At 57.2% G+C, this 23596-nt stretch overlaps 1 protein-coding gene across 1 annotated transcript in view; it reads right to left on the bottom strand.

Moving 5' to 3' along the window:
• The window catches only part of SDK1 (sidekick cell adhesion molecule 1), a gene marked incomplete at both ends in the record, with an annotated part of 814918 nt that overhangs the window by 74897 nt on the left and 716425 nt on the right, over nucleotides 1–23596 (bottom strand). Inside the window, 5 exons of the mRNA XM_082671251.1 lie at nucleotides 2309–2510; nucleotides 3910–4104; nucleotides 15334–15432; nucleotides 17503–17692; nucleotides 19015–19130. Coding sequence (XP_082527377.1) covers nucleotides 2309–2510; nucleotides 3910–4104; nucleotides 15334–15432; nucleotides 17503–17692; nucleotides 19015–19130 — 802 coding nt within the window. The remainder of the gene's footprint in view (nucleotides 1–2308; nucleotides 2511–3909; nucleotides 4105–15333; nucleotides 15433–17502; nucleotides 17693–19014; nucleotides 19131–23596) is intronic.

The raw sequence follows: 23596 nt of genomic DNA, 5'->3' as shown, positions 1-23596 counted from the left end.
TCCAAGGCCCCCTGGCCACTCAGGGGTGGACGGACTGCTGAGAGCTTGGGGTGTAGATGATAAACACTGTTTGCTACATCTGGACCCGTGTAAATTAGCTGGGTGCTGGTTTGCATCCGTGAAGCTTTGAGCTACAGGCCCAGGGAATGTCCGAACCACAAAGGGATCCCCTCCCCCATTCAGAGAAGCTGAGGCCCCTTCGTTGCTTAAGACGCGTCTGCTGCCCCGTGTCCTCGTCTGCACAACGGGAATGATAAAAAGCCTGGTCTGTACCCCACAGGCCTCTCTCTCCACGTGGACGACCTGTGGGACAACACGTGGGAATTGTTCTGGAACTGATGGAGGGCTGGGTGATGCTGAGATGGTGACGGTGGCGATGACAATGACAGCAGGAAGATGGCGCGGGAGGCTTCACCACCAGGTCGCCGTGGGGCGCGTCTCGGAGGTGCGCGTCCACACTGATGCCATTCCAGCCGCATCTCCCCACCACGAGGAGGGCGGCTACAGCTGCCGTGACTGTCACTAGTGTTCTAAAGCCCTACTCGCCAGCAGACGGACCTGAACAAATGTCGCCTCTAAGTAGCAGGCAGGGACCTCGGCTCTTCCGGAAGCAGAACGTGTGCGTGGGGACCGTCCATCCCTCATCTCCAGACAGAGCTGAGAGCTTTCTGGATCATGGGATGAGGGAGTCACTCAGACCAGGTATATCGCTTGGGGTCCCAGGAGGCCGCAGCTATAAGTGGTGAGCTGCCTTCCTTCTTGGCCTGGGGCTGCCTCTGAAGTCACCTCCAAAGGGGGCGCCCGTTCTGTGCGCCAAAGCAGAGCTGCCGGAAGGTCCCTGCGAGCCGCCCGGGCTGCTACGCTCATCCCGTCAGGGTGCAGGCCGGCCGCACAGCCACCCGGAGCCGACAGCACCTGCCGTGGGTGCCGGCTCCTTGGACCGGGGGCGTGGCCCCTCTCCTTCAGCCCCGCTGCTGGCTCGTGTAGGAGAGAGCGACAGCGCCGCGCTCCACGCCCAGCCCTGAGCTGTGCCCCCGGGGCTCTCTGATGGTGCACAGCTCAGGGTCTCTGCTCAGTGGGCAGCAGACTGGCGGCCTTGCGACGGGGAGGGCGGGGTGCCCAGGGAGGCCCACACGTGCTCCCTGCTGGCTGGGCAGGGCTGCAGGCAAGGTACCAAACCGACCTCTGACCCTGTTCCTCACCCACGGAACTGGGACGGCAGTGCCCGGAGCTGTCGTGGGGATTCCACGAGCAGGTGGATGTCAGTGCGGCACGGTACCCGGCACGGGGCTCGTTCTGAATGATAAGCGGACCTTGGCCCACCTAGGAAACCATGGTCCTGGCCTCCTCCGTCCTCCCAGGAGGTCCTGGCAAGGGTACTACCACCCACGGGGGACAGTGGGACCCAGTACTTAGTGGCCCCTCCCCAGCCCTGGAGCGTGAGCCTGGCAGAAAGTGACAACGCCAGGGCCGGGTGGGAAGTACAGTGACGATGCCAAGGCGTCTCCCCGGGCTGCTGCCGTCACCCTCCCAGGCGGGGGGCTTCCACGCGGGCGGACGTGAGGACGCAGGGCCCGAGGCCACTTCGTAGACCTGCCCGTCTAGACTGCTCCATCTGTAGGATTCTGGCGGGTGACGTAACCCCTCCCAGCCCTAGTCTCCTCACCGTAAGGAGGGGGGCGGCCGAGAGAAGAGGCCCAGGTGGGATCACGACACAGCGGGTCCAGCTGCGGCCGGCGGTGCAGCCCCTCCCTCCTGCCCAGCAGTTCACCAAACAGCTGGCTCGGGGGCGGGGCTCTGCTCCTGCCCCATCAGCCGTCACTGTCACTAAGGAAGGGCGGCCCCCAGGCGGAATCTGTCCACCTCGCTGACGCAGAGACAGCACAGAGAAGGGCCTCTCTCCGGCCTGTGACACGGTGACAGGGGCAGGCTGGGCTGCCCTCCCCGCCGCCCCCCACTCCGTGCCTCTCGGGCACTGGGGAGCCTCAGTCCCCCTCCCGGGCTCAGGGCCCCACCGCCCGTTCATCTGAGCCTCGTCAGTCCCCGGGGCCTGGGGCGGGCGGACCATCTGTGCCGGGCCGCTCGCAAGGACTGGCGGGGAAGCGGCCCGGGTGGGCGTCTGGAAGCGGACGCGGGATGCAAGGACTACCGGGTCCCGGCACAGGAGCGCTGACTAGGAGAGGAGACGTGGGCTTTCAGTGGTGCGTCTCCGCGTCCTGCACAGACTCCTTACTCAGTGGGCAGGAGCTGGCTGGGGAGGGCAGGGCCCCCGTACCCCGGGAGAGGGTCCCCCTGGCCCTCTGGGTACCTTTCAACGGCACAGGCTGTGGCCTCGTGGCTGATGGACGAGGAGTAGGTCTGCCACTGTCCCCGGGGCAGCTCGCGCAGCTGCACCGTGAAGTACCGGATGGGTGAGGCCCCATCGCTGCCCGGGACCCACTGGAGCCACAGGCTGCGCGCGGTCACTTCCGCTTGGGGCACCAGGAGTTCCCTGGGGGGCGCCGGCCGCTCTGCAACCCAAAGAGGACAGATCAGGGACGTGTGAGAGGCTCGCAGTGAAATTACGCGGGGGGGGGGGGGGCACTGTGGCGGCCCCGAGAGTCGGATGCATGGATTAGATGACCTTCAGACTGTTCCTGGCTCCGCGGGGCTGTGAGGGTCTCTGACTTCGGCCGGGGCCCAGCTCGGATCTGACTGGAGACCCCTGCTTGCCCTTGGAATGTTCCATCCTCAGAGCAGACAGACAGACTGGAGGTGAACCCCCTCATGCTCCCCGACGGCACCGCCATGCAAGGCATCGTGAGCAACACCTGGGCGCCCCGAGGACTCGCTCCCACTCTCTGATTTGGGACGAGTACATCTTTAACACTGATCTCCTCTCCCTGGAAGTCGACCTGGGCCTGAAACCATAAAGGCCTGTGGAGCAGGGGTGCCTGGGGGCTCTCACTGGCCACTCCGTGCCTGCAGGATGGAGACTGGGATGCGGGCAGCGGGGCCGGGACCTGGCTTCTGAGTGGGGGTCGTCTGCCCGTCGCTCTGTCTCCTCGCCCCAATGATTTCAACAGAGAAGCTCCCCAGAGGGAGGAATCATTCTTTCACTGTTTATCAGGAAGAGTATCGATTCTGATTAGAACGTGTGGCGTGAAATAAAGCAGCAAGTCATTGCCGGCCCCAGGTGATGGGCTGCCAGGGGCCCTGGCATCTAACTTAATCAGCAACCTTTGCTGAAGCGCACCCTTCGGCCGGGCGGTTTCTTCTCGCCCCCAGCAGCCTGGGTCCTGCCCCTGCTTCTCAGGCCCCTCCCGGACCCACTGGAAGGGACAAAGCTCTCCTGGGACCCCTCTCCCTGAGCCACGTGGACCGAGGCCCTGCAGGCCCTGGCGGGGCAGGTGTTCCAGCTGTGGGGCAGGGTGCAGGCGGGGGCACGTGGCGGGCAGGGGACAGGGCTGCCCCCTTAGGGGAGCTCATGTCAGTACTTGCACTCGGGTTTGGTTCAAGTCACATCAAACCGTGAGCAAAACTCTTTCCCCCTCCTTCAGAGGGGCTGCACGGAGTCTAAGGAGGATGGCAAGAAACAAGGCCTGCGGCTCTGAGCTGCCTGGGGGAGAAACGCAGCCCTGCTGCTCCCCGCACACTGAGAGTGCCGGCCCGACCGAGTCCCGGTGGGGGAACCTGCAGGAAGCTCTGGCATCGCTGGGGAGGAGAAGAGCTCTCTATCTTTGGAGCTGGGAGGATCAGGCCTGAGAGCCCAGCCTGGGGCGAGTGCTGGGCTGTGAGACCCGCTGTGCGTCCAGCTCCAGGTAGGCTCAGCGGTGCTTAAAGAACGAGCAGTTCGGGCAGCCACCCTCCCCAGGCACGCGTGACCTCCCCTCCCCCGGCCCGGCAGGGAACTGGGCCTCCCGGTCTTACCTCTCTTCTCGGTGGTGATGACGGTGGCCTCCAGCGGCTCCCCCCAGCCCTGCCGGGTCTTGGCCGACAGCCGGAAGACGTACGCAGACTCCGGGGCCAGCTCAGTGGCCGTGAACTGCCTCACGGTGGCGCCGACCTCCACGGTGGTGAACGTGTTAGGGCTGCTGCTGGCCAGGCGGTAGGCGATCTGGTACCCTGCGGGGGGGCACGAGGGCTGCTGGTCAGCTGTGCCCTCACTCACGGGGAAGCCCCCAGTCCCGCCACCCGGGAAACCCTACAGAGCCACGTGTTTCTGCGCTGTTTCCCTCTCCCAGGCCAGCATCTGAGCAGCAGGCTGGGGCTCTTGGGAGTGAAGCCAGGCTCAGTGATGAAGGGAGGGGCTCGGGGCGCCAGGCCCCCTCTTCTTCCTTCACGGAACTAGATGTGAAAACAGCTTCCTCTTCCCCGTGGTCCTCGGCGCCCGGAGGACCCAGGGAGCAGCGCGGATGGCGGCTGCGTCCTCTGTCCCTGCCCTCGCCCGCCTTCCAGTGGCCCTGCCCTCAACCCCCAAGGGTCTTCTTGCCTGGAACGCCCTTCTCCCTGGAGCCGGCTGCCCCGGAGGCTCTCACACCTGTGCTCAGACCATGTATGTCTGTCTGTCTGCACACCCCGCTTCCTCCCGCCAGCCCAGCGCTCCCGCCCCTCCCAGAAGCCCCACCTCTGTGGCTCTGAGCCAGGGGCTCCCCTGAAACAGCTCGCCCCACTGTCGAGGACGCAGAAGCGGGTACATCAGCTCGGGGCAGGCCCCCGGCTCTGACCGTCTCTCAAAGTCCCCTGATCATCAAGGGTTCACGGTTGATCGGGCTGCATTAAGAACCAGGCCTCCCCCACCAGGCCCTGCTGGGGCCCCTCCGCCCGCATCTGAAGAGGCAGAGCGGACTTGCAGACCCGGCCCGAGCCTCCTGGGCTCCCAGACAACTGTGGTCCAGCCGCTGAGTCCTGCGCTAAGACCAGAAGTGGCGGTGCCGTGACCTCCACACCGCTAATGACAGCCAAGCCACTCAGTTCAACGGGGACCCTCAGGGGACCAGGCCAGCAGCACTGAACCCAGCTCTGCCTTCGCAGGGCGTCCCGTGGGTGTGACGGCCCCTGTGGAGATGGGCTGCTGGCCCTCGGGACAGGCCCTCCGGGCCTCAAGCAGCTTGCGTCTCCGTGGCTTCCCTGCCCCGGGTGGGCATCTCTGCTCCTTCGGGCATCTCCTTGGGCTCCTTCGGTCCTCCCACTCACACAGCCTTTGGCCCCATCAGTGGCCAAGCTTCCTGGCACCTGCCGCCTGCATAAGGAGCCTCAGCCCGCCCGCCACGTGGGGGGCCAGGAGGACGATCCCGTGGGGTCAGACGCAGAGTGTGCCCTAGCGCTCAGCCCCTAACCACTGCGGGTCACTACCATGGCCACGCAGACGGGGGCCGGCAGCCCAGCCCTGTCCACAGTGACCACCGTCACAGCCTGTCTGCCGGACCCTGGACAGGCTCGCACAGCTCTGTTCTGCCTCCAGTGGCCATCCTCCCCGCCGTGGCGGCCAGCTGTCCCGGGGTGTCCTGCTGGACACATGTCCTTTCCCACCCACTGACCGACGACCGGCGGCTCTTCTCCTGGACCTCCCCTAGCACCTCCCTCGCCCCTGCCTGGTCCTGGAGGAGGGGGCGCCTGGAGTTCGGGTGCATCGGGAGCCCAAGCCCAAGCTCTGAGACTCCCGGACACCTAGCGTCCTGAAAACGAGGGCAATGTGGTCAGTGTGGCCACCGCAGCAGCGCCCTCCTGCTGCACGCCTGATGGTCCGCACCTCCTGAGCCTCCGGTGGTCCTGCCAGGGAGCAGCAGAACTCAGAGAGGTAAGCAGTCTGCCTGAGGTCACACAGAAAGTCACCAGCAGAGCTGGCCTGAGCCCTGCATCTGTCCGGCTCCAAAGCCTTCACTCTCCACGGAGTCACACTGTCTCGAGAAGCGAAAGCATCCGCCCCAGGCTCCCAGCAAAGGGAGTGGGGCCCTTGGCGTCCTGCCCCACGAGAAGAGCATGTCTCCCAGGGACGATGGTGCCCCGGCAGCCACAAGGTGCGGGAGCTTGTGTCCCTCTGTGCTCCCGGCTCCGGGAGAACGTGCCGCTCCCTGTAGCCCGCTCATTTCTGCGTCACCACTAACACCTCTGCGGTGGGCATCTGCTTTGTCAGAGTCGGTTTCCCTTCCAATCCCCGGCCCTTCTGGTCCTCACCCCTGCTAGTCCCAGGTGATGCGATGAACTCGGTCCTCCGACTTCCGACAGCACCCGCTGGCCCCTCACCATGACCGTGGTGGAAGCACGAGACTCCCATTCTGCTCGCCTCCCCCTTGCCTGTCACACCATCTGTCCTGATTAGCTACATTATTGCTTGTATTCTTCCCTGGCCTGGGCCTTTACACTTTAGGTCCATTTCTCTCTCCGTTATTTGATGTATCAAGCCCCAGCTCTCTTCTGAAACTCACCCACTGCTACGAGAGTGACGTAAATCCATGTTTTTACACCAGCTCTAACCTCAGTACATCTACGCCGGCTTTTAGGTGGCGTATTGTTATTTTTATGTTGTCAGGATTTGCAGGTGAAAAGCGACGCCCATGTTCGGCAGATTTCGAGGGGCACAGGGGGAGATCAGACGGCCTGGAGGCAGCCTCTGTCCGAGGGCGGCGTGGTCCGCGTGGGCATGTGGTTCATCCACAGAGCCTGCAGCACGCCTCACGGGGGACTGGGGGCCTCTATGTCCCCCTGGCCACCGGAGGAAAGTCTGTCTGTGCCCCGTACGAAAGCAACTGACCAACGTCATTATCGCACGCACATTCCCAAACTAAAGCAGGGAACTAAGGAAAGATATCTTGCACAGACAATCCGAACTTTACCATCCAGCACAAAGACTGCACAGGCAGACACAGACCACCCATAAGAACATGATCAAACACAATACCTTAAAAACGTCAAGAGGGAGGTGTGGCCCAGGGTGAGTGAGTACGGCCACTCGAATACCACTCCTAGTGAAGAAGAGATACCAACCCTCCCCAAAGAACAAACAAGTAACTGCGTTAAAAACAGATGAATGTATGTATGTCTGAGACCCGGGCCTGGTCTGCGTACACACTGAATTTCTGCATAGGATTGCGCTGACCAGGTTTGTTTTTCAGAGTGTGAGACGGTGTGCCTACAGCTGAGACGGCGGGAGGCGCAGAAACCACCTGACCGGCACGCCCAGGCGCCGGAACACCGGGGCGGCCGCTGCCGTGTGGTTAACACGTGGCGTCCCGGGGGCTCCCGACGTCCGTCAGGGAGCTCCCCTCACGACCCCCACCAGCCAGTGTTCGGTCCCTTAACTTGTCCCTGCGTGTTTCGGGGAGTCGTGTGTGTGAGAGATTAAGACGCTGCATTAATTCAGATCACCTTTCACCTGGCAAGCCTGAATTAAGGAGGATTTGTACACTTTTAGGAACAGGACGTGATTACAGCTGTGCTTTCTTTATCCTTTATTCTTATGATGTTTCATCTCTTCTCAGATTATCTGCCGCTGGAATTAAAAATCCTGGGATGAAACTCAGATTTTGTTCAAAGGCACATCTTTGTGAGCTGGGATTTGGGAACGCAATGGGAACCGGTCTCCCTGAAGGTCCTCCCCTCCCTTCCCCTTCCTGGGCTGGCTCAGGTCTGCTCTCCATCGAAGGCTCCACCTCTGCCCTCCCCCGCCCCCAGAGCACGACGCTAGGGTGGCCCTTGACCTCGCCTCCACCTGGGCGGTTCCTTCACATGGTCCCTCGCTCACTCCCTGTCCTGTCTCTTGCCGGCCTCACCATCCTGGCATTGGATGGCATGTTGTATGCTTCTAGATGGTCTCTTGTCTGTCTGTCTGTCTGTCTCTCAGAAGCCCCTGACCACGTAGCAGGATGTCGTCAGGAGACCCGGGTCCTAACCCAGCCTAGCTTTTCTCACCTCGGGCAAGTTTCAACTCTCGACTTTTTGTTTCTAGCTACAAATAAAGAAAAACACCAGCCCCGCTCATCAGGGCCCCTGTCCTCCAGGCGTGTCACTCCTGCCACGTGCGGACCTCGCGGTGGTCCACGGTCCACATGACAGCGTCTCTGTGTCACACCCGAGGACGGGCGCGCGGGGCACCCAGTAAACAGGACAGAGCTCCCTCCTGCTCTAAAATGATAGGATCCTGATGACGTCACGGAAAGGGGGACAAAATAGAAAACAACTTGGCCACTCAACAGGATATTTTCAGGGTGACTGAGGAAGAGCATCTAGACGCAGCGAGAGGCACGGTGCCCGGCCTGAGGCTGGACTCAAGCGCGAACCTCCGTGGGCGACGTTCCATCTGGAGGGGACGCGTTGTTTCAGAAAGCAGCCCAAGAGATGGGGTGCCTGGAAGAGCCTTGGGGTGCCTGTGCAGGGAGGGGCTCAGGCGAGGGGCGGGTCAGGTCCCCTGCGGCAGGGCCTGGAGCCAAAGCCATGCCACGTCTGAGGGGGGGACAGACAGGCAGCAAGGAGCAGGTGGGCTCACCCACGGCTGCGGAGACCAGCCTTCGGCCCGGCCGCAGCCAGGGCGCTGTGCCGGCTGTAAAGGCAGGGCACGAGGACAGTAAGGTGTGCAGCGGGACGGCAAAGTGGATGTCCCAGTCCACAGGCCTGCTGTGGGTCACCGAGGCCAGGCTGCCAGGAGATGCGCTCTGAGCTCCCGAGCAGGGTGGGCAGGTGGAGAGGCCGGGGCTCTGCCCCACACGAGACGCTTCCCATTCAATGGCTCTTTCTGCCTGAGCCCCGAGGGCTCCCGGCTGCCCAGAGAACTGCGTGAAATCTGGGCTGTTCTCTCTGATCCAGGTCCCACATGGAGCCACTGGGAGAAAATTCCTCGGCCCGAGGGATATGTTTGTATCTTCCTGTTATTTGCCCTAAAAGAGAGACAATACCCCTACTGTCCCCGTTCTGTGGTGCGCTGATGAAGATGAATGCTCGCACCTCACCTTGACACGGACGTGATGAACAACGGAAGAGGCTTCTATACAGAGACGGCCGGGAGCAAACGCCGAGCGCGGGCTCGCGCGTCAGGAACGAGGATGGCGTCGCGGGACGAGGCTCGTATGTGACTCTGGGCCCAGGGAGCTCAGAAACACGAGCAGAATCTCAGCGACGTGAGGTCAGAGGCCGCAGCCACGCAAGGAAGGAACAGGGGGCGGGGTCCACGGCGGGAGGAGAGGCGCCCAGAGCAGCCGCTCCTGAAGGTCACAGTGAATCGCGGTGACACAGGCATTCGGAGAAGCCAGGCCACGTACGAGCCGCGGGGCCCCACGGCGAAGACGAAAACTGTGGGTGAGAGAAGCCTGAGCAGCTCAGAAGTGCCCAGGAGATGGGGAGACGTGGCTCATCCAGAAAATCAGGACCCAAAGAGGTCGAGGCTCCAAGCAGGAGACAGGTTCCGGGCCACGCGAGGGGGAGGCGCAAACAGGAGAGTCTGAGAGGTGCCGCTGAGGACAGGAGGGCTTTGCGGGGGGTCGGCGGGGGGTCTCGGCTGCCTCGGTTCAATGATCTGGCTGTCGAAGGGCCCCAGATTTATTTTGAGAGAATCGTGTAGACAGTTTAGGTGGTGGCAGGCTTTTATCAAGACTGGATGCTTCCCGGGCAAACAATGGCGTCGATCTGAGAGTCGTCTGTGCGGTGACCATCCCCGGGGCCCCGAGGCCAAGGCCACGAGAGGGGTCCGGTGCTGCCGACCCCTCTGCAGGCACTGTCGGGGGGTGTGGCTGGTGACAGCCCCCCCAGCGCCCATTCCTGGTTCGTGGAACCCACAGCAGCTGAGTCTCCCTGCGGGCAAGCGTCAGCCTAGCCCAGATGCCAGCTGGCTCGCTGGGTTTATGGCTTATCCGTTCGAGGGCTGGGGGCTGACAAATGCAACAGTGGAGGAAACGATGCATTTGCAAACTCGGATCATAGTCGAGCCTCTACTTCCCAGCAGAGTCCTCGCACACCCTTGTGTGACAAGCTAAAGGTCAAGGTTCAGCCCTCGTGGGCAAGCTGACCTCTAACCGGGTGGGGGGGGGATCTGGCGTGTCCGGCAGGGCAGACTCGCGTGGATTTGAAGATCACATGCATCACTTGAGTGTAACAGCATTTAAGGGACTGTGGAGCAGTTGGCAAGTGGTGGGGGGATGGCCACTCTCCGGTGGCTCCCACCGTGCCCCCCAGAGGGAGGCTCTGAATGCCGCCAGCTCTCCCTGGTAAAATATTTACACAAATAAGCAAGTGTTTTTCCTTCCAGGCGCCTCCAGCGTTTCCCGCTGTTAATCTCTTTTGGAAATGTAAGAACACGTTTTGGTACAGATTACAAAAGCACTGGCTTCAGAGGTGGTTATATACTCAGAAGGCTGCGCCGCCGGAGTAGGAACGCTGATTCAAGGCCCCCGGATGCAAAGTGAGTCTCGAAGAAAGATGTCTTCCTTTGTTCCCTGTGGACACCAGTCCGAATCTTTAGAACCTGTTTTCCCGTCTTTCCTACGGCACCTGCCATTTAGTGCGCTGGCTGTAACGATATCCAGGTGACAGGTTACCCAAGACAGCGTTCGTTACAATGACCCCTCAACGCCATTGCAGCCACAGAGGCTCCAGTGTGCTGTCTCCCACTTTGGAGGGACACAGAGCACTGTCTCACTCTGTCTGGCCACGGTTGTAACTGTCAAGGGATTAAAGTACGACCCCCTCCTTATTTGGAGTTTTGTGATTTTTCAGCGACCCCCAGGGACTACAGATCCACACCCAAGCTTCTCAGTGCCTCGGGGGAGTCCTGTGACCTGGCCCCATGCTGCCTTCCAGCATAAAGCCTCCACTCCAGCCGCCAGGGTAGCGGAGAGCGAAGCTGTGCAACACGCCCTTGGTGGGTAGGAGTAAACACTGCGTGTAAATACACAGTGATGCAGAACACTCCCCGGCCCAAGAGAAGGGGTGAGATACCGAATGGCCACAGCGCTCCAGCTGGCGCTGACCGGGCACTCGCTGGGAGGCTGGCCCTGTTCTGGGTTCTCTGTGCACCGCGTACTGGCCCGACCAGGGAGGGACATGCCGCCCCCCTGGAGGGTGGGGAAGCCCAGGCACACAGGGACTAAGTGACTGGTGTGAATTCACTCGCCGAGGTCGGCGCCCGGCCACGTGGCTGCGGGGTTGCCCCCTCCACCCAGCCTGTCCGCCACGCAGGGTTTAAAACACAGGGGAGGCCCAAAGGGGGCAGCCCGTGGTCCTGCCGGAGAGGTCGTGCAGACCGCGCCTGCCTGGGGATCCACGGAGGATGAGGCCCGCTGCTCAGGGCTGTGTACGTGGGGCCACATCCTGAGAGACGAGCAGTTCTGGGCCTGGTTCCTGTCTCTGCATCACACCCTCTGCAGCCCGAAGAGGCTGGGCCGCGTGCGACCCTCTGTTGTGCCACACCTGCCCTGACGTTCCCGCGGACATGACGCCCGGCCAGCGCCCGTGGTGGGACTTCAGGCCATGTCCCTGTGGGTCCAGGGTGGGGAGGAGAGGGGAGGGCCGTCGTCACTTTTTAAATTAATTAATTAATTAACTAATCTTCGGCTGCGTTGGGTCTTCGTTGCTGCGCGCAGGCTTTCTCTAGTTGCGGTGAGCGGGGGCCGCTCTAAACTAATACTTCAGCTGTACTCTAAAGTACTTCAAACATGCAGAAAAATGCTTGGAATAACATAGATCACACACCCATGTATTCATCACACACTGAACAAACCTTGTGATTTTGCCTAATTTTTATGGTTTTTGTTTTTATTTTTGTAAGAGAGAAAACATGACAGAAAAAAGTTGAAGCTATTCTGGTGGTCTTATTGGATCCTCTTCCTCAAAGGTAACGCCTATCCTCAACTTATTGCAAATTCCTGCCACGGTTTTACGCTTTTACTGTATACGTGTGGCCATAAATGATACACGGCAATGTCTGTGGAGCGCTCAGATGTACAGAGACGTTCTTCAGCTGCATCTACTCTTCCGCAACTTGCTTTTCTTCACTCAACAGATGCTGGTGAGCCTTATTCACGTTGACACATGTAGGTCTTGTTCGTTACTTCAGTTGCTACCGTGATTTCTGCGGTAATGAATGGCCCGCACTTTACCTTTTCATCGCCTTATTGATGGACATTCGGATTGTCTCCAGTTCTTTCTTTTTTAAAATTTTCTGTTCTTTAAAGCAGCCCTGCAGTGGATCTCCTTGTGCGTTTCTTCCTGTGAACAGGCGTGAGGATTTCTCCAGGGTTAAGACCTGGGGTGTGGGGTGCACCCATGCCCGGATCGCCCCACCGCGGCTGTGCCAGGTCACGCCCCCAACAAGAGTGTGTGATGCTGCACCCCCAAATCCTCTCCTCTGCTGGGGATCGTCAGACTTTCTGTGGTTCTAAACTGGATGAATGTGAAACGCTATCTAAATTACCTGCATTGTACACGTGCTTTTATGATCAGAAAAACTGATGTTGAAGACACCCTTAAAAGCAGGTGGCACGATTCTAAAGCGAGCCGCCGGTCTCCTGTGGACGGAGGATTCGTGCTGTGACTGTGAGCGCAGGTGCTCTGGGAGCAAAGAGGAGAAGAGCCGAGCCCAGGTCGGGATGGGCGAGGGGGTAAGCCGCAGGCAGAGACGCCATCTGATGTGACCGTCAAAGGAAGAGCAGCGGCCCGGGGTAGGGGGTCTCTCCTGGCAAAGCACTAGGCGAGTACCACGGCTCAGAGCTGGCTGGGGCCAGAGCCTCACCGCGTTGGCAGGGAAGCCCTCGGATGAGCAGTTCAAAGTCACGGCAACAAAACCAGAGCACACGGCGGTCTGCGCGAAGAGGGAATCCCACGTGAAGGGCACACTTGCCTTCTGCACATCCCCGTGGAGTCCTGCTGTCAGAACTAATTCTTATCGGCCCGGAAAGCTGAGGAGAGCACAGAGATGATTCCAGAATCGGGACGAGCCGGGCTATCAGCAGAGGCGGTGGCGGGGGCCTGGGGCCTGGGGCCTCCTTCCCCAGCAGCCGGGGCCCCCGATCCTCACAGAGAACACCGCTCTGGAAGGCTCCTAGGGCTGGAAGTGACAGGTGGAATTTCGCATCTTGTGCTCTGGAAACGTTTCCTGTTCCACAGCGTGCTGGGGCGTGCCCTGGGTAAACAGACGGTTCGCCCTGCGTGTTCGCCCTGCTTGTTCCGGGAAAGGCTGTAGGCTGGGCACTGAGTCGGGGGCAGGCCCTGCCGGCGTGCGGGCTCCAGGAAAGCTGGAGGGTAGCAGCCAGCTCTGCAGACCACTGCCGCCCCAGGGCCTGAGACTGGCCTGCGATGGCTCCTCAGCTGGACGGGATCTGAAACGCACACGGCAACAGAGGCTTCTCCGGCTGTTTGTTGTGATTTTAACAGCAAGAACCTGCGGTTCCAGAGGTCCCCTAGTTCAGAAACACTGTCGTCACCGCCAAGTGGCTGCAGGAACTGCAGAAGGAAAGAGTGGAGCCGAAGGGCCCCTGGCCTGCTGTGCAGATGACTTGGGAGCCCCAGGCTCCGTCTTAATGAAGTCAGAACTCAATAAGTATCTGCCTTTCTGTCCACCCTTTTCACGGCTGCCCGACATTATCCAAAAGACACATCCGATCGTGTCACTTCGCTTCTCAAGGTCCTCAGCACAGATTTTCAAATTTTTTTAAAAAAAATTAAGTGTAACCCTTTTCTAGACCAAATCTTATAACCCTCAGCTCAAAAGCAGGTCTAAGTGGTGCATTTTACTGCTGATTGTAAGCCGTGTTTATGGTCCTACCGTCAGTCCCCGATAACCCAAGCAGGCTATGTGGGGTCTGCCGTGGGTGAGGAGGTTAACACCGCATCTCAGGGCTGCCTGCGTCTGGAGCTTACACCGGGCCTCGTGCCTGGCCTTTAAAGGCCCACTTTGAAAGGTCTGGGCCTCTGGCCCCTCCTGCACGCGAAGCACGGCCTTCCCAGTGGTTCACAGCCCGGCCCAGCCCGCGTCTCCCTCTGGGAGGTCTGTGCTCCCACAGGCAAAAGGCAGCGCTCCATTCAAGGATTTGGAAACCACTTATGCAACCGAGCGGGACCCTATGGGCCTTCCCAGCATGGACCCTCCCCACATCCTCTGCTGTAGCTCCTCTCTGAGGTACCCAGATAACAGTATCTGATGCCCTTACCCTGAGCTGTTTTACAGATGCTAAAACCTCCGCCACGTGGAAGACGTTAACTACTCAATGACCCTGAGCACGAAACGTAGTCCCCAGACCTACTGGAGCCTGAGGATTGATCACGTGAACCCCTGTGCCACTGCCCTGTGACCTCACCGTCAACCACTCAGAGAGCTGCGCGTGAGCTGATCGCACACCCCGCGACCCCCCTCCCTCGCCTGGCCTTTAAAAATGCTCTGCTGAAACGCTTCGGGGAGTTGGGGTGTTTTGAGCACCAGCTGCCCTGGACGCCTTGCTTGTTGCCCTGCAATGAAGGCCGCGCTTTCCTTCACTGCAACCCGATGTCAGTAGATTGGCTTTACTGGGCGCGGGCTAGCGGACCCAAGTTGTGGTTTGCTACCACTCATCCTCAAGATAAAGCCCGACAATGCCTTCTGCCCACTGAGCCCCCTGGCCCAGGAGGCGTGGCTTGCAGGGCGTTTCCTGGAACCCCTACCGCATCGCGACCACGTGGTAGTGTCGCTGGTGTCTACCCTGCGAGGACGGCCCACCTACATCTCATCCACTCCTTACCTACCTCTCTGAGCATTGAGGCCTGGCATATCTGAGGCCCTTAATTTGTCCTGGTGAAAAAGGGCGAACAAATAAAGGGGCTGATGAGTTTTCAAAATTAAATTTGCTGCCTTTAGGAAACTAGGACAAATTAAGGCTGTTCATCAAAGTTATCAGAGCTGCTGCTCTGAGTGAAAAGTTCAGAGTAAACCATTTCCCTGAGACCTAAGCATGCAGTTCACTTGGGAAACTTCCTCAAAGGGTTAGGTGCAGGCCCTGCAGCAGAAGACAGACGTTTCCGGGACATCGGATCAAAGCCTGGGAGTGAATCTTCCATGAAAAACAAGCCCGTGGTTTTCCAAACACACATCAAAATAGCTGGGTTATTTCAGAGCGGACAGAAGGTCAAGTACAGACTGCCACGAACCACGAACGAACACGAAATTCTGGGCTAACAAAATGTAAATTTCATTCTGCAAAGGAACCTTAGTGCAGGACACAGTTAGAGGGCTGCAGTCTCTCAGTTCAGAAGACGCCAGGCTGCTGTAGACAGGATTTTTTTTTTAACCTCTTAGACATCTAATAAAAATAGATGAAATCGATCTGTTTGTTATCTCCCTCTAAGCTGTGATCTGTCTCTGAGCTGTGATCTCTTTAGTCACTGCCGCTCCCTTACCCAGAATAACGCCGTTGGGCTCCTCCGGTGGCTGCCACACGATCCGCACAGACGTGAGTCTCACCTCTGGGAACACAAGCCTCACGGGTGGGCCTGGGGCTGAAGGGAGAAAAAGACCGGTGACTCAGGCGCCGCTGGGATGTCACGTGGGTACACGACGGGGCCTCATGGGGGAGGGTTCTGTGGGCTGGCCGAGGACAGTCATGACTGCCGATGACACCGTTCATGGGTGAGTTACTCTCAGTTCTGGGAAAGTGACTTTTGGAATCTCTGTGTCTCCCTAATGATTTTGAGAAATGTCTCATTTTGAATCCAGCTCATCTGCTTTCCAAGCGGCGTAAGCAGTGCTCATGAGCTATGCTGTGAGTCCTGTGAGCGTGTTACCTAAAGCTGGCGGCCCAGTCGCTAAACGGCATCGTAGAGGGTACGTCACGTCACAGGAGAGACTTCACCAATCTGAGCTGATTCCTCTCCTGGGCTGGACATCCACCAAGCAGGTGTCAGATAAATAAGGTGGCCGAAGGTGCCTCCCACCTCCAAATGGAGGTTACAATTACTGACCAAGTAACATGGCTGTAACCAATGATTTTTCTCTTAGGCACACGACCCCTCTCCCGCACTATCCCAGAAAATTAAGAGTTGATGTCCACAAACACACGGAATAGCGCTTCTGTGCGGTCTGGTGCAGCAGTAATTCAAAAACCAGCTATGTATCCCGGCACCATTGGATAATAGCGTCACGGCCGTCGTAAAATATATTTACTTAAATGGAGAGGTGAGTAAGCGTGTGGCCAGCGTGGGAACTTCTTGTTGGAACTTAAGAATGATTGGCTCCCAGGTGAGAGGCCATGAGCATGCAGCAATCAATACACACATAAAGCGACGTGCGTTACAGTCATTCCAGGGCTGCTGGATTCTGCCTCAAGCTATTAGGTTGAGAACAGTATTTTAAATTATAAACATGTGTCATGACCCGTGTTCAGGTAAAACAAATGAATGAAGGAGGCCACGGGCTCGCACACCAGGACCAATTCACGAATAGGAAACTCTGACGCCTGCACTCTGTGGTTTCTGCCCCCTCACTGTCCCCAAGGCTGATCATTTGCATCACAATGAAATGAGGGGAAGGAGAAACACGTTTATATCGGGATTGTGAGAGAGAAAGAGAAATCAGGCCATGACTCTCCCCAGCCTATACTTTGGGAAGAAACCGTGATAACTGCCCGAGTCTGAGGAACAGTTCCTAAAAGCTCCTGTTACTTTTTATGGGTGTGGCCCTCGACAGAGCATATAGTTTTGCAAAGACATGACCTTGAGGTTACACGGTCCCTCTCAGACTCCAGCCGCCCTGAGACCAGCTCCCAGGGAAGGACCAGGTTCAAGGCGCCCCTCTTCTGACCCAGGGGAGGCCCAGCTACGGGTGTCTCCCAGGAACACGGAGAGAACGTTGTCAACTCAGCGGTCAGAGTGCGATGGGGGCTTGATTTAATTACTTCAGTAAAGATGCTTAAGAAAATCTATGGGTGTTTCACTTCTGTCAGCTGCTTCTGAGCCTGGGTTTTTTGGGGGGATACTGGCATTTTCCCCCAGAATATTCATCATGGTCTATTTAACACAGATCATGTAAAGCAGCTAACCTTTAAGTGTTTGACATCTGCAAAGTGGAGAAACGTATTTCCTGATGATTTAGACAATGCCGTCAAGATGTACTTGTTACAGAGGCTGCGAACCCCGGGTATCCTGGGAACCCATCACACACTGCACTCTGTGGGGCCTCTAATGACCCCTTACTATGCAAACGCGAGCGGGAAGCCCAGGGAATCTAGAATCGAGGCACGGGGTTTGCAGTGGGGTTTTTCAGCCAGGTTTGTGCCAACACCACCAGGCCTTAGGTTTTTCTGGCCCAGCTGCCCAGCCTTTACTGCACTGCCTACAGCAGAGCTACGATGAAATTGTGCTCAGGCTGTTAATTAGGCTGTGAACATTCACTCCGGCTGAAACTGGCCATAGAAGCGCTCAGTGACCAGAAAACAACTTTGTTTTGTTTTCCTGTGCTGAAACGAAGAAAAAAGAGTGTTTTGAAAAGTAAGTTAAAAATGACAACCATCCAAAGGGTTTGGATGGCGACAGCAAACCTGGGAGACGGGCAAAGGCAAGCCGTCGACGTACCGTCGTCTTTGGTCCGCTCCAGGATGGGGGGCGAGCTGGGGACCCCGTTCCCGATGCGGGTGAAGGCCAGCACCTGGAGCTCGTACAGCACGAACTTGCCCAGACCCGCCAGGAGCGCGGACTGCGTGTGGTTCCCTCGGACCACGTGGCTCCTGGGCTCCGGATCCAGATCTCTGGCGCGGTACAGGATCTGAGCGTGACACACCGGGGGGGGGGGGGTGGTCAGGAGGACGGTGTGCAAGGCGGGGCCTCGCGGGCCTGGACCACGCGGCAAGGACCAGGCAACTGAGGGTCCTCCCCCTGGGCAGCTGTGTTGAGGGCTTAGCGATCTAATTCCTATCTGCTGGCATTTTGGGGGAAAGATGGAGATGAAGCAGCTGGACTCCAGACTGGAAGGCAGCTGGAGATGTGCCCCAGCCATGGCCAGACTGGGAGAGCCAGACGCCCTGCTGTAATTCACAGGGTTTCAGGTGCCCAGCGGCAGCCACTGAAACCAGGGCTCGCTAGGAACACAGAGACGTGCTTTTTCCGTGCAAGGGGCCAGCAGCCACTCGTGTGCCCGGCTTATCGGGACATTAGGCTCCTGCCTCAGGACACCTGTGCTCTCCCCCTGAACCCGAGGCCCCACCCCTGGGCTAGTTACTGCCCACGCTGCAGACACAGCACGCTGAGATGCCCCCTCCACGGCCCGCCTGCTCCCCCTTATCCCCTAAGCTCACCCTCTCGGAACTGGTCCCTCAGATCAGTGACCAGAGGGCCGTAAAAGAGGGGGTCATCAGGGGGGACTTTGAAAAGGGCTTGGCGAGCGCTCTTCTCCAGGGTCCGGGTAGGGGGCGTGGAGTGCTGGTCACTGAACCCCCTCAGTGGGGTCGCCATGTCTAAAGGGGCCAGAAGGGAGCCATCAGGGTGCCGGGGTCGGGGGAGGGCATGAGAACAGGTGGGGAGACAGAATAGGATCTAAATGATGGAGAGCGGGGAGGAGAAGGCGGCAGTGCACGAGACAAGCGTGGCCTTGTGGCCAAATCCAGGAAGATCTGTCCTGCTTCTTGGGGGAGGGGGCGGAACAAAAACAGAGTAGGTTTTTAAGGGTCTGGGTAAACACACACAAGACTAAACCCAGAAACGCCTTCCAGAGAAGCTGGAAGGTGTCCAACCCTCACCGCTGATGACACACGTGCAGACACACGCGCAGGGATCTAATGATACGTCCTTAGCATTTCACAGAAAAAGCCACTTCCCACACCAACCCTGGGAGGGAGCTACCATCACTCCTCCCACTTTACAAGAGAGGAAACGGGCTCAGAGCTTTTAGTGCCTTGTCTTGGCCCACAGGAAGAGGGAACACCGATGCCTCATCTCCAGCCGGTGATGAAGGTAGACGAGACAAGTGACGTGGGATCAGGAGACAGGCCAGAGCTGCAGATCGGCAGGAAAACGTGGGCTCACGCATTTGGGGAGACAGGTGACAGCACCGTCACAGCGTGGGCGGAGGACGGTCACCTGAGCACATACCTTGTAGCCCAGTATGAGCCCATTCTGGTCCTGCTCGGGCACCGAAGCCCACGTCAGTAAAATCTGGGTGGAGCTGACGGCCTCGGCTGACACGTTTTCAGGGGCGGCTGAAGGAACTGCAGAGAATGAGTTAAATAGATTGGCACCCAAAGTCTAAAGGCTTCTACTAATAAAGGTCTAATTTTTACCCACATAATCAAGTCCTTGAAACAGCAGTGTATTCTGAACATTTTGCAGTGATCAGATTAAACCTGCACAGAAATGTAAATCTCTTTAATATTAGCAACAAATTCCATGAATCCTGGGTATTTAGGAGCTCAGTTTTACCTGAGTCCACCCAGCAAGAAAACAAGCTTCGCCTGAGTCTTATATTAACTTGTGAGAACTGTGACTTTCATCCTAGACGGAAATCCTCACCGTCACACACCAGTTTACTGACATCTGCAAACGGGGCACTTTGGGGGGGGCACGTGGGTGGAGAGGGGAGGGGAGGGGAGGGGAGGGTTACCAAGTGCACATCCCTGTGTGGGAGTAACAGGCACCAAGAAAAGGGCAGCTCTCAGCACCCCCAGAGCCTCCACGGTCGAAAAGGAGAACACGTCAAGTTCACGAATCTCATGGGTACATAACACGTGATGGGGCTTTGGCGTCTTCTCAGTCACCCCCAGGACCGCCCTGTGGGCTGGTTCACTCTTTCATTCATTCACTCACTGATTCATTCACTTGCTCACTCACCCATCCATTCGCTCACCCATCCATTCGCTCACCCATCCATTCGCTCACTCACCCATCCATTCACTCACTTATCCATCCATTGGCTCACCCATCCATTGGCTCACCCATCCATTGGCTCACCCATCCATTCGCTCACTCATCCATTCGCTCACTCATCCATTTGCTCACTCATCCATCCATTCACTCACTTATCCATCCATTCGCTCACTCATCCATTTGCTCACTCATCCATCCATTCGCTCATCCATCCATTTGCTCACTCATCCATTCACCCATCCATCCATTCGCTCACTCACGCGTAAGTACTTCCTCCTCATGGCACAGCCACTGTGAAGGTGACTCTGTTAGTCAGTTAGTCTGAATCCGGAAAGTAATGTGTGTTTGCACGACGACAGTGCTCCCAACCTATGATTCCTAGAGTTCCTACACTGAAGTGATTTGGTCTTTGTTGTGGGTTGAATTGTGTCCCCTCAAGCTCCTATGCTGGAGTCCTGACCCCACTACCCAGAATGTGACCTTATTTGGAAACAGGGTTGTTACAGATGTAATTAATAACATGAGGTCACACAGGGGTAGTGTAGGTCCTAATCCAATAGGACTGGTGTCCGTATGAGAAGAAACAGATGTGCACGTGGGGAGAACCCCCTGGCAGGACTAGGCTTGTGCTGCCACAGCCCAGGAGCTTCTGGAAGCTGGGGGCTGGCTGTGACAGGCCCTCCCGGCCCCTCCAGAGGGGGAGTACGGCTCTGCTGACGCCTCGGTCTCCACCTTCTGGCCTCCAGAACTACGAGAGAACATATATCTGTTGTTTGAAGCCAACAGTTTGGGTCCTTTGTTACTGCAGCCCCAGGAAATGAACACAGGCTTTAAGAAAAACATGCCAGGATTCATGCTGGGCCTGGAAGAGGTGCTGCTCCGTCGTCGCAAGCTTGACCTGGTCGTTCCCACGACCGGCAGGTCTGAGATGGAGAGAAGAGGAGGCCCAGCAACAGGCTGCCACCTCACAGGGCGAGCTTCTGGGGGACACTGAACCTGGGCTCAGCCACCTCTGTCCTGGGAGGGCTGCAAGCCCCAGGAAAGGGCGACTTCCCTGGCTCGATGCCCAGGAGGCAGTGGCCCCCCTCCCTTTGTCCACTTGCTACACTGACTGACTGTCCTCAGAACTCAGGCACCAGACCGGCTGCCAGTGCCCACAAAACAGAGATGCCACTGTCGGTGCCTGTTAGTCCCAAGCACAGGGGCCCTCCTGGCATTTCTGGAGAGAGAAGATGCAAGTCAGCCCACTGGGCCGATAAAAATTTTTTCTTCCCAAATATGTCAGTTGAGAGTCATTCATTCCGTTATTCAGTCATTCAACAAAAGAATATTAATTTATTTGAGCAGATAAGGGTCACAGGAAAAGAATCTTCACGGTTTCCGGTTAACTCAGCCCCCTGAAGGGGAGCATGCTTGCCACACATGCCGCCCTGTGTCCCCCTGCCTCTGGCGGTGGCTCCCATGGCGTCACCTGTGCTCTCTGTGCCTTGGGGGCCCCACCGGGTGTCGTAACTTCCGAGGCAGTTACCAGGACACTGTTTACACCCGTGCTTAGTTTCTAAAAAACTGAGGGATAAGCTGGCACCTGGAATCAGCTGTGAATTAAAGGAGCCATGATCATTCAAAGAGAAGGTAAGCCTCCCATTTACCTAACTTCGTTTTCTGACTTTATTTAGAATCAGGTGAGAGCAGAAAATATACTCTATGCCCAAGATACTAGCGCTATGTTCTAAACTCCCATCCCTGTCTGTGAAGAGAGAAGCCATTGTCATAGCAACACAAACGGTCAACCTCTCAATCCTTAACTGCTTCCTTCGGGTTAATTTTTGAAACCATGAATGCCCAATTCTCACTGTAGATCTACAAATAAGAGCTGATTTCCTAAGATGCAGTGACATGTGAAACCATTTACTGGCAGGCCATCCACATCTCCAGAGAATGAGGGCAACCCTGTGATCACAGCAACGCAGCCCCGGCGCCTAGAACACAGCTGGTTTCCTAATGAGAAGACAGGCAGAGAAAATCGCAGTGTTCAGGATGAACATTTCAGCTGCTTCGAGTCCCACCAGGATGAACTCTGCCATCTAATTACTAAGTATTTGTGTTTCTAAGATTTGAAAAACAAATCTTACTCATTACCTAACTTGAAGGAGATTCAACTTCTTTCCCAACCTGATATCTTGAGTTTTGAGACCATCCTAGAATCTCCCCTTTCATTAAAAACAATACCATTTAAAATGCGTTTTTCCTTCAGTTGTTCTCTCTCCTCTACAGGGTTTCCCACCCCTCAGCTCACAGCTACTCCTCATGTAGTCTCTTTGATTTTTAGGGCCTCATTTACCCTTATAATATATTATAATATATCATAAGGTGTCATGAAACCAGCTTGACTGCACTTCAAAACTGGAAACCTCATTTAAATGTGGTTCAAGACGTTCTGCTCGGTACCTCCATTGCTGGCTTTCAGCGCGTCTGCGCACCGTGCTGTTTCTAAGCACTGATGGATGGCTATCTTCACTGAGGTGACGCTGGGTTCCAGAGGTGGGAGTGCAGCTCTCCTCTCCCCACCAGTTCTCTCCAACCCCTCTCCGTCCTCATCAGTGGTGGTGGTAGCACTCCGCCAGTGGGCCCGTGTAGCCCCTTCACCCTCTTTGCCCAATGCTGAGCAGTGACTGGCAGGACAAGTCATCTGAAGGGGCTGATTTCTCTGCTGGGGAGGCTACCTGCCCAACCTCGGCAGCACCAGGGAAGGCAAGATATCAGAGCTGCCACAGCTGGGAGGGGCTTGTGGGTCAGAGGTGAGAAGCTTCCTGCAGCAGAAGGTTCTGGAAGCTCCATTTGGAGGTGGGGGTACTGAACCCCTCCAGGACCAGCCCCAGATGGAGGGGCCAACATGACAGCACCAGTTTCCCTAGAGGAGAGAACAGCCCATAAGGGGTCCCAAGGAGCCCACTCTTCTGGTATTAAAAATATCTGAGGGCTTCCCTGGTGGCGCAGTGGTTGAGAGTCCGCCTGCTGATGCAGGGGACACGGGTTCGTGCCCCGGTCTGGGAAGATCCCACATGCCACGGAGCGGCTGGGCCCGTGAGCCATGGCCGCGGAGCCTGCGTGTCTGGAGCCTGTGCTCCACGATGGGAGAGGCCACAACAGTGAGAGGCCCGTGTATCACAAAAAAAAAAAAAAAAAAAATCTGAAATCTGAACCACCCATATCTTGAAATGAAGATCAATAACCCTATTATCAAGTTGTAATGGAAACACCTGCTGAACCAAAACTGTTCTCTTCTTCTCCAAGAGATATGTGTTGAACCAAAATTTCTCACTGAACAAACATTCAGTTAAAAACGAAAGATAATTTTCTGTAAGCCATAACCCTCAAAAGAAGAAAGAACGGGATAGCTGGCAAAGCAAAGTGTAAGCTGTAGGAACAATTCTCCCTTGAGATCAGAAGCTTTCTCAGCAAGCGAACTATGAGCCTGGCCACAGTCAGCCCCGCTGGCCTGCACGCGGTCCTCTTCTGGCCACACGCACACACAGCTGTCAACCGAGACGAAAGCGAGCCCACAGTGCTTTGCTGGATACAAAATCTATACCTCAGACAATGACACTGCTCGGCAAAGTCTTTTCAGAGTCCACGTAAGAGACGATCCAAGATCGTCTGAGGAGAGCAGAGGTAGAAGAAAACACTGGAGTGAGTTCACACATAGAGCGATGGCCTCTGACCACTGGAAAGATGGCCGTGCAGCAGCTGGAAGGATTTTTACAAAACCAGAGTCTCAGTGCAGCAGTTTTGCCACTGGTTTACTTTGTTC

The sequence above is a fragment of the Grampus griseus genome (assembly GCF_964374135.1).
Source record: "Grampus griseus genome assembly, chromosome: 14".
NCBI classification, from domain to species: Eukaryota; Metazoa; Chordata; class Mammalia; order Artiodactyla; family Delphinidae; genus Grampus; species Grampus griseus.
The sequence above is the reverse complement of the archived record's forward strand: the minus strand, read 5'-3'. Positions and strand labels throughout refer to the sequence as shown.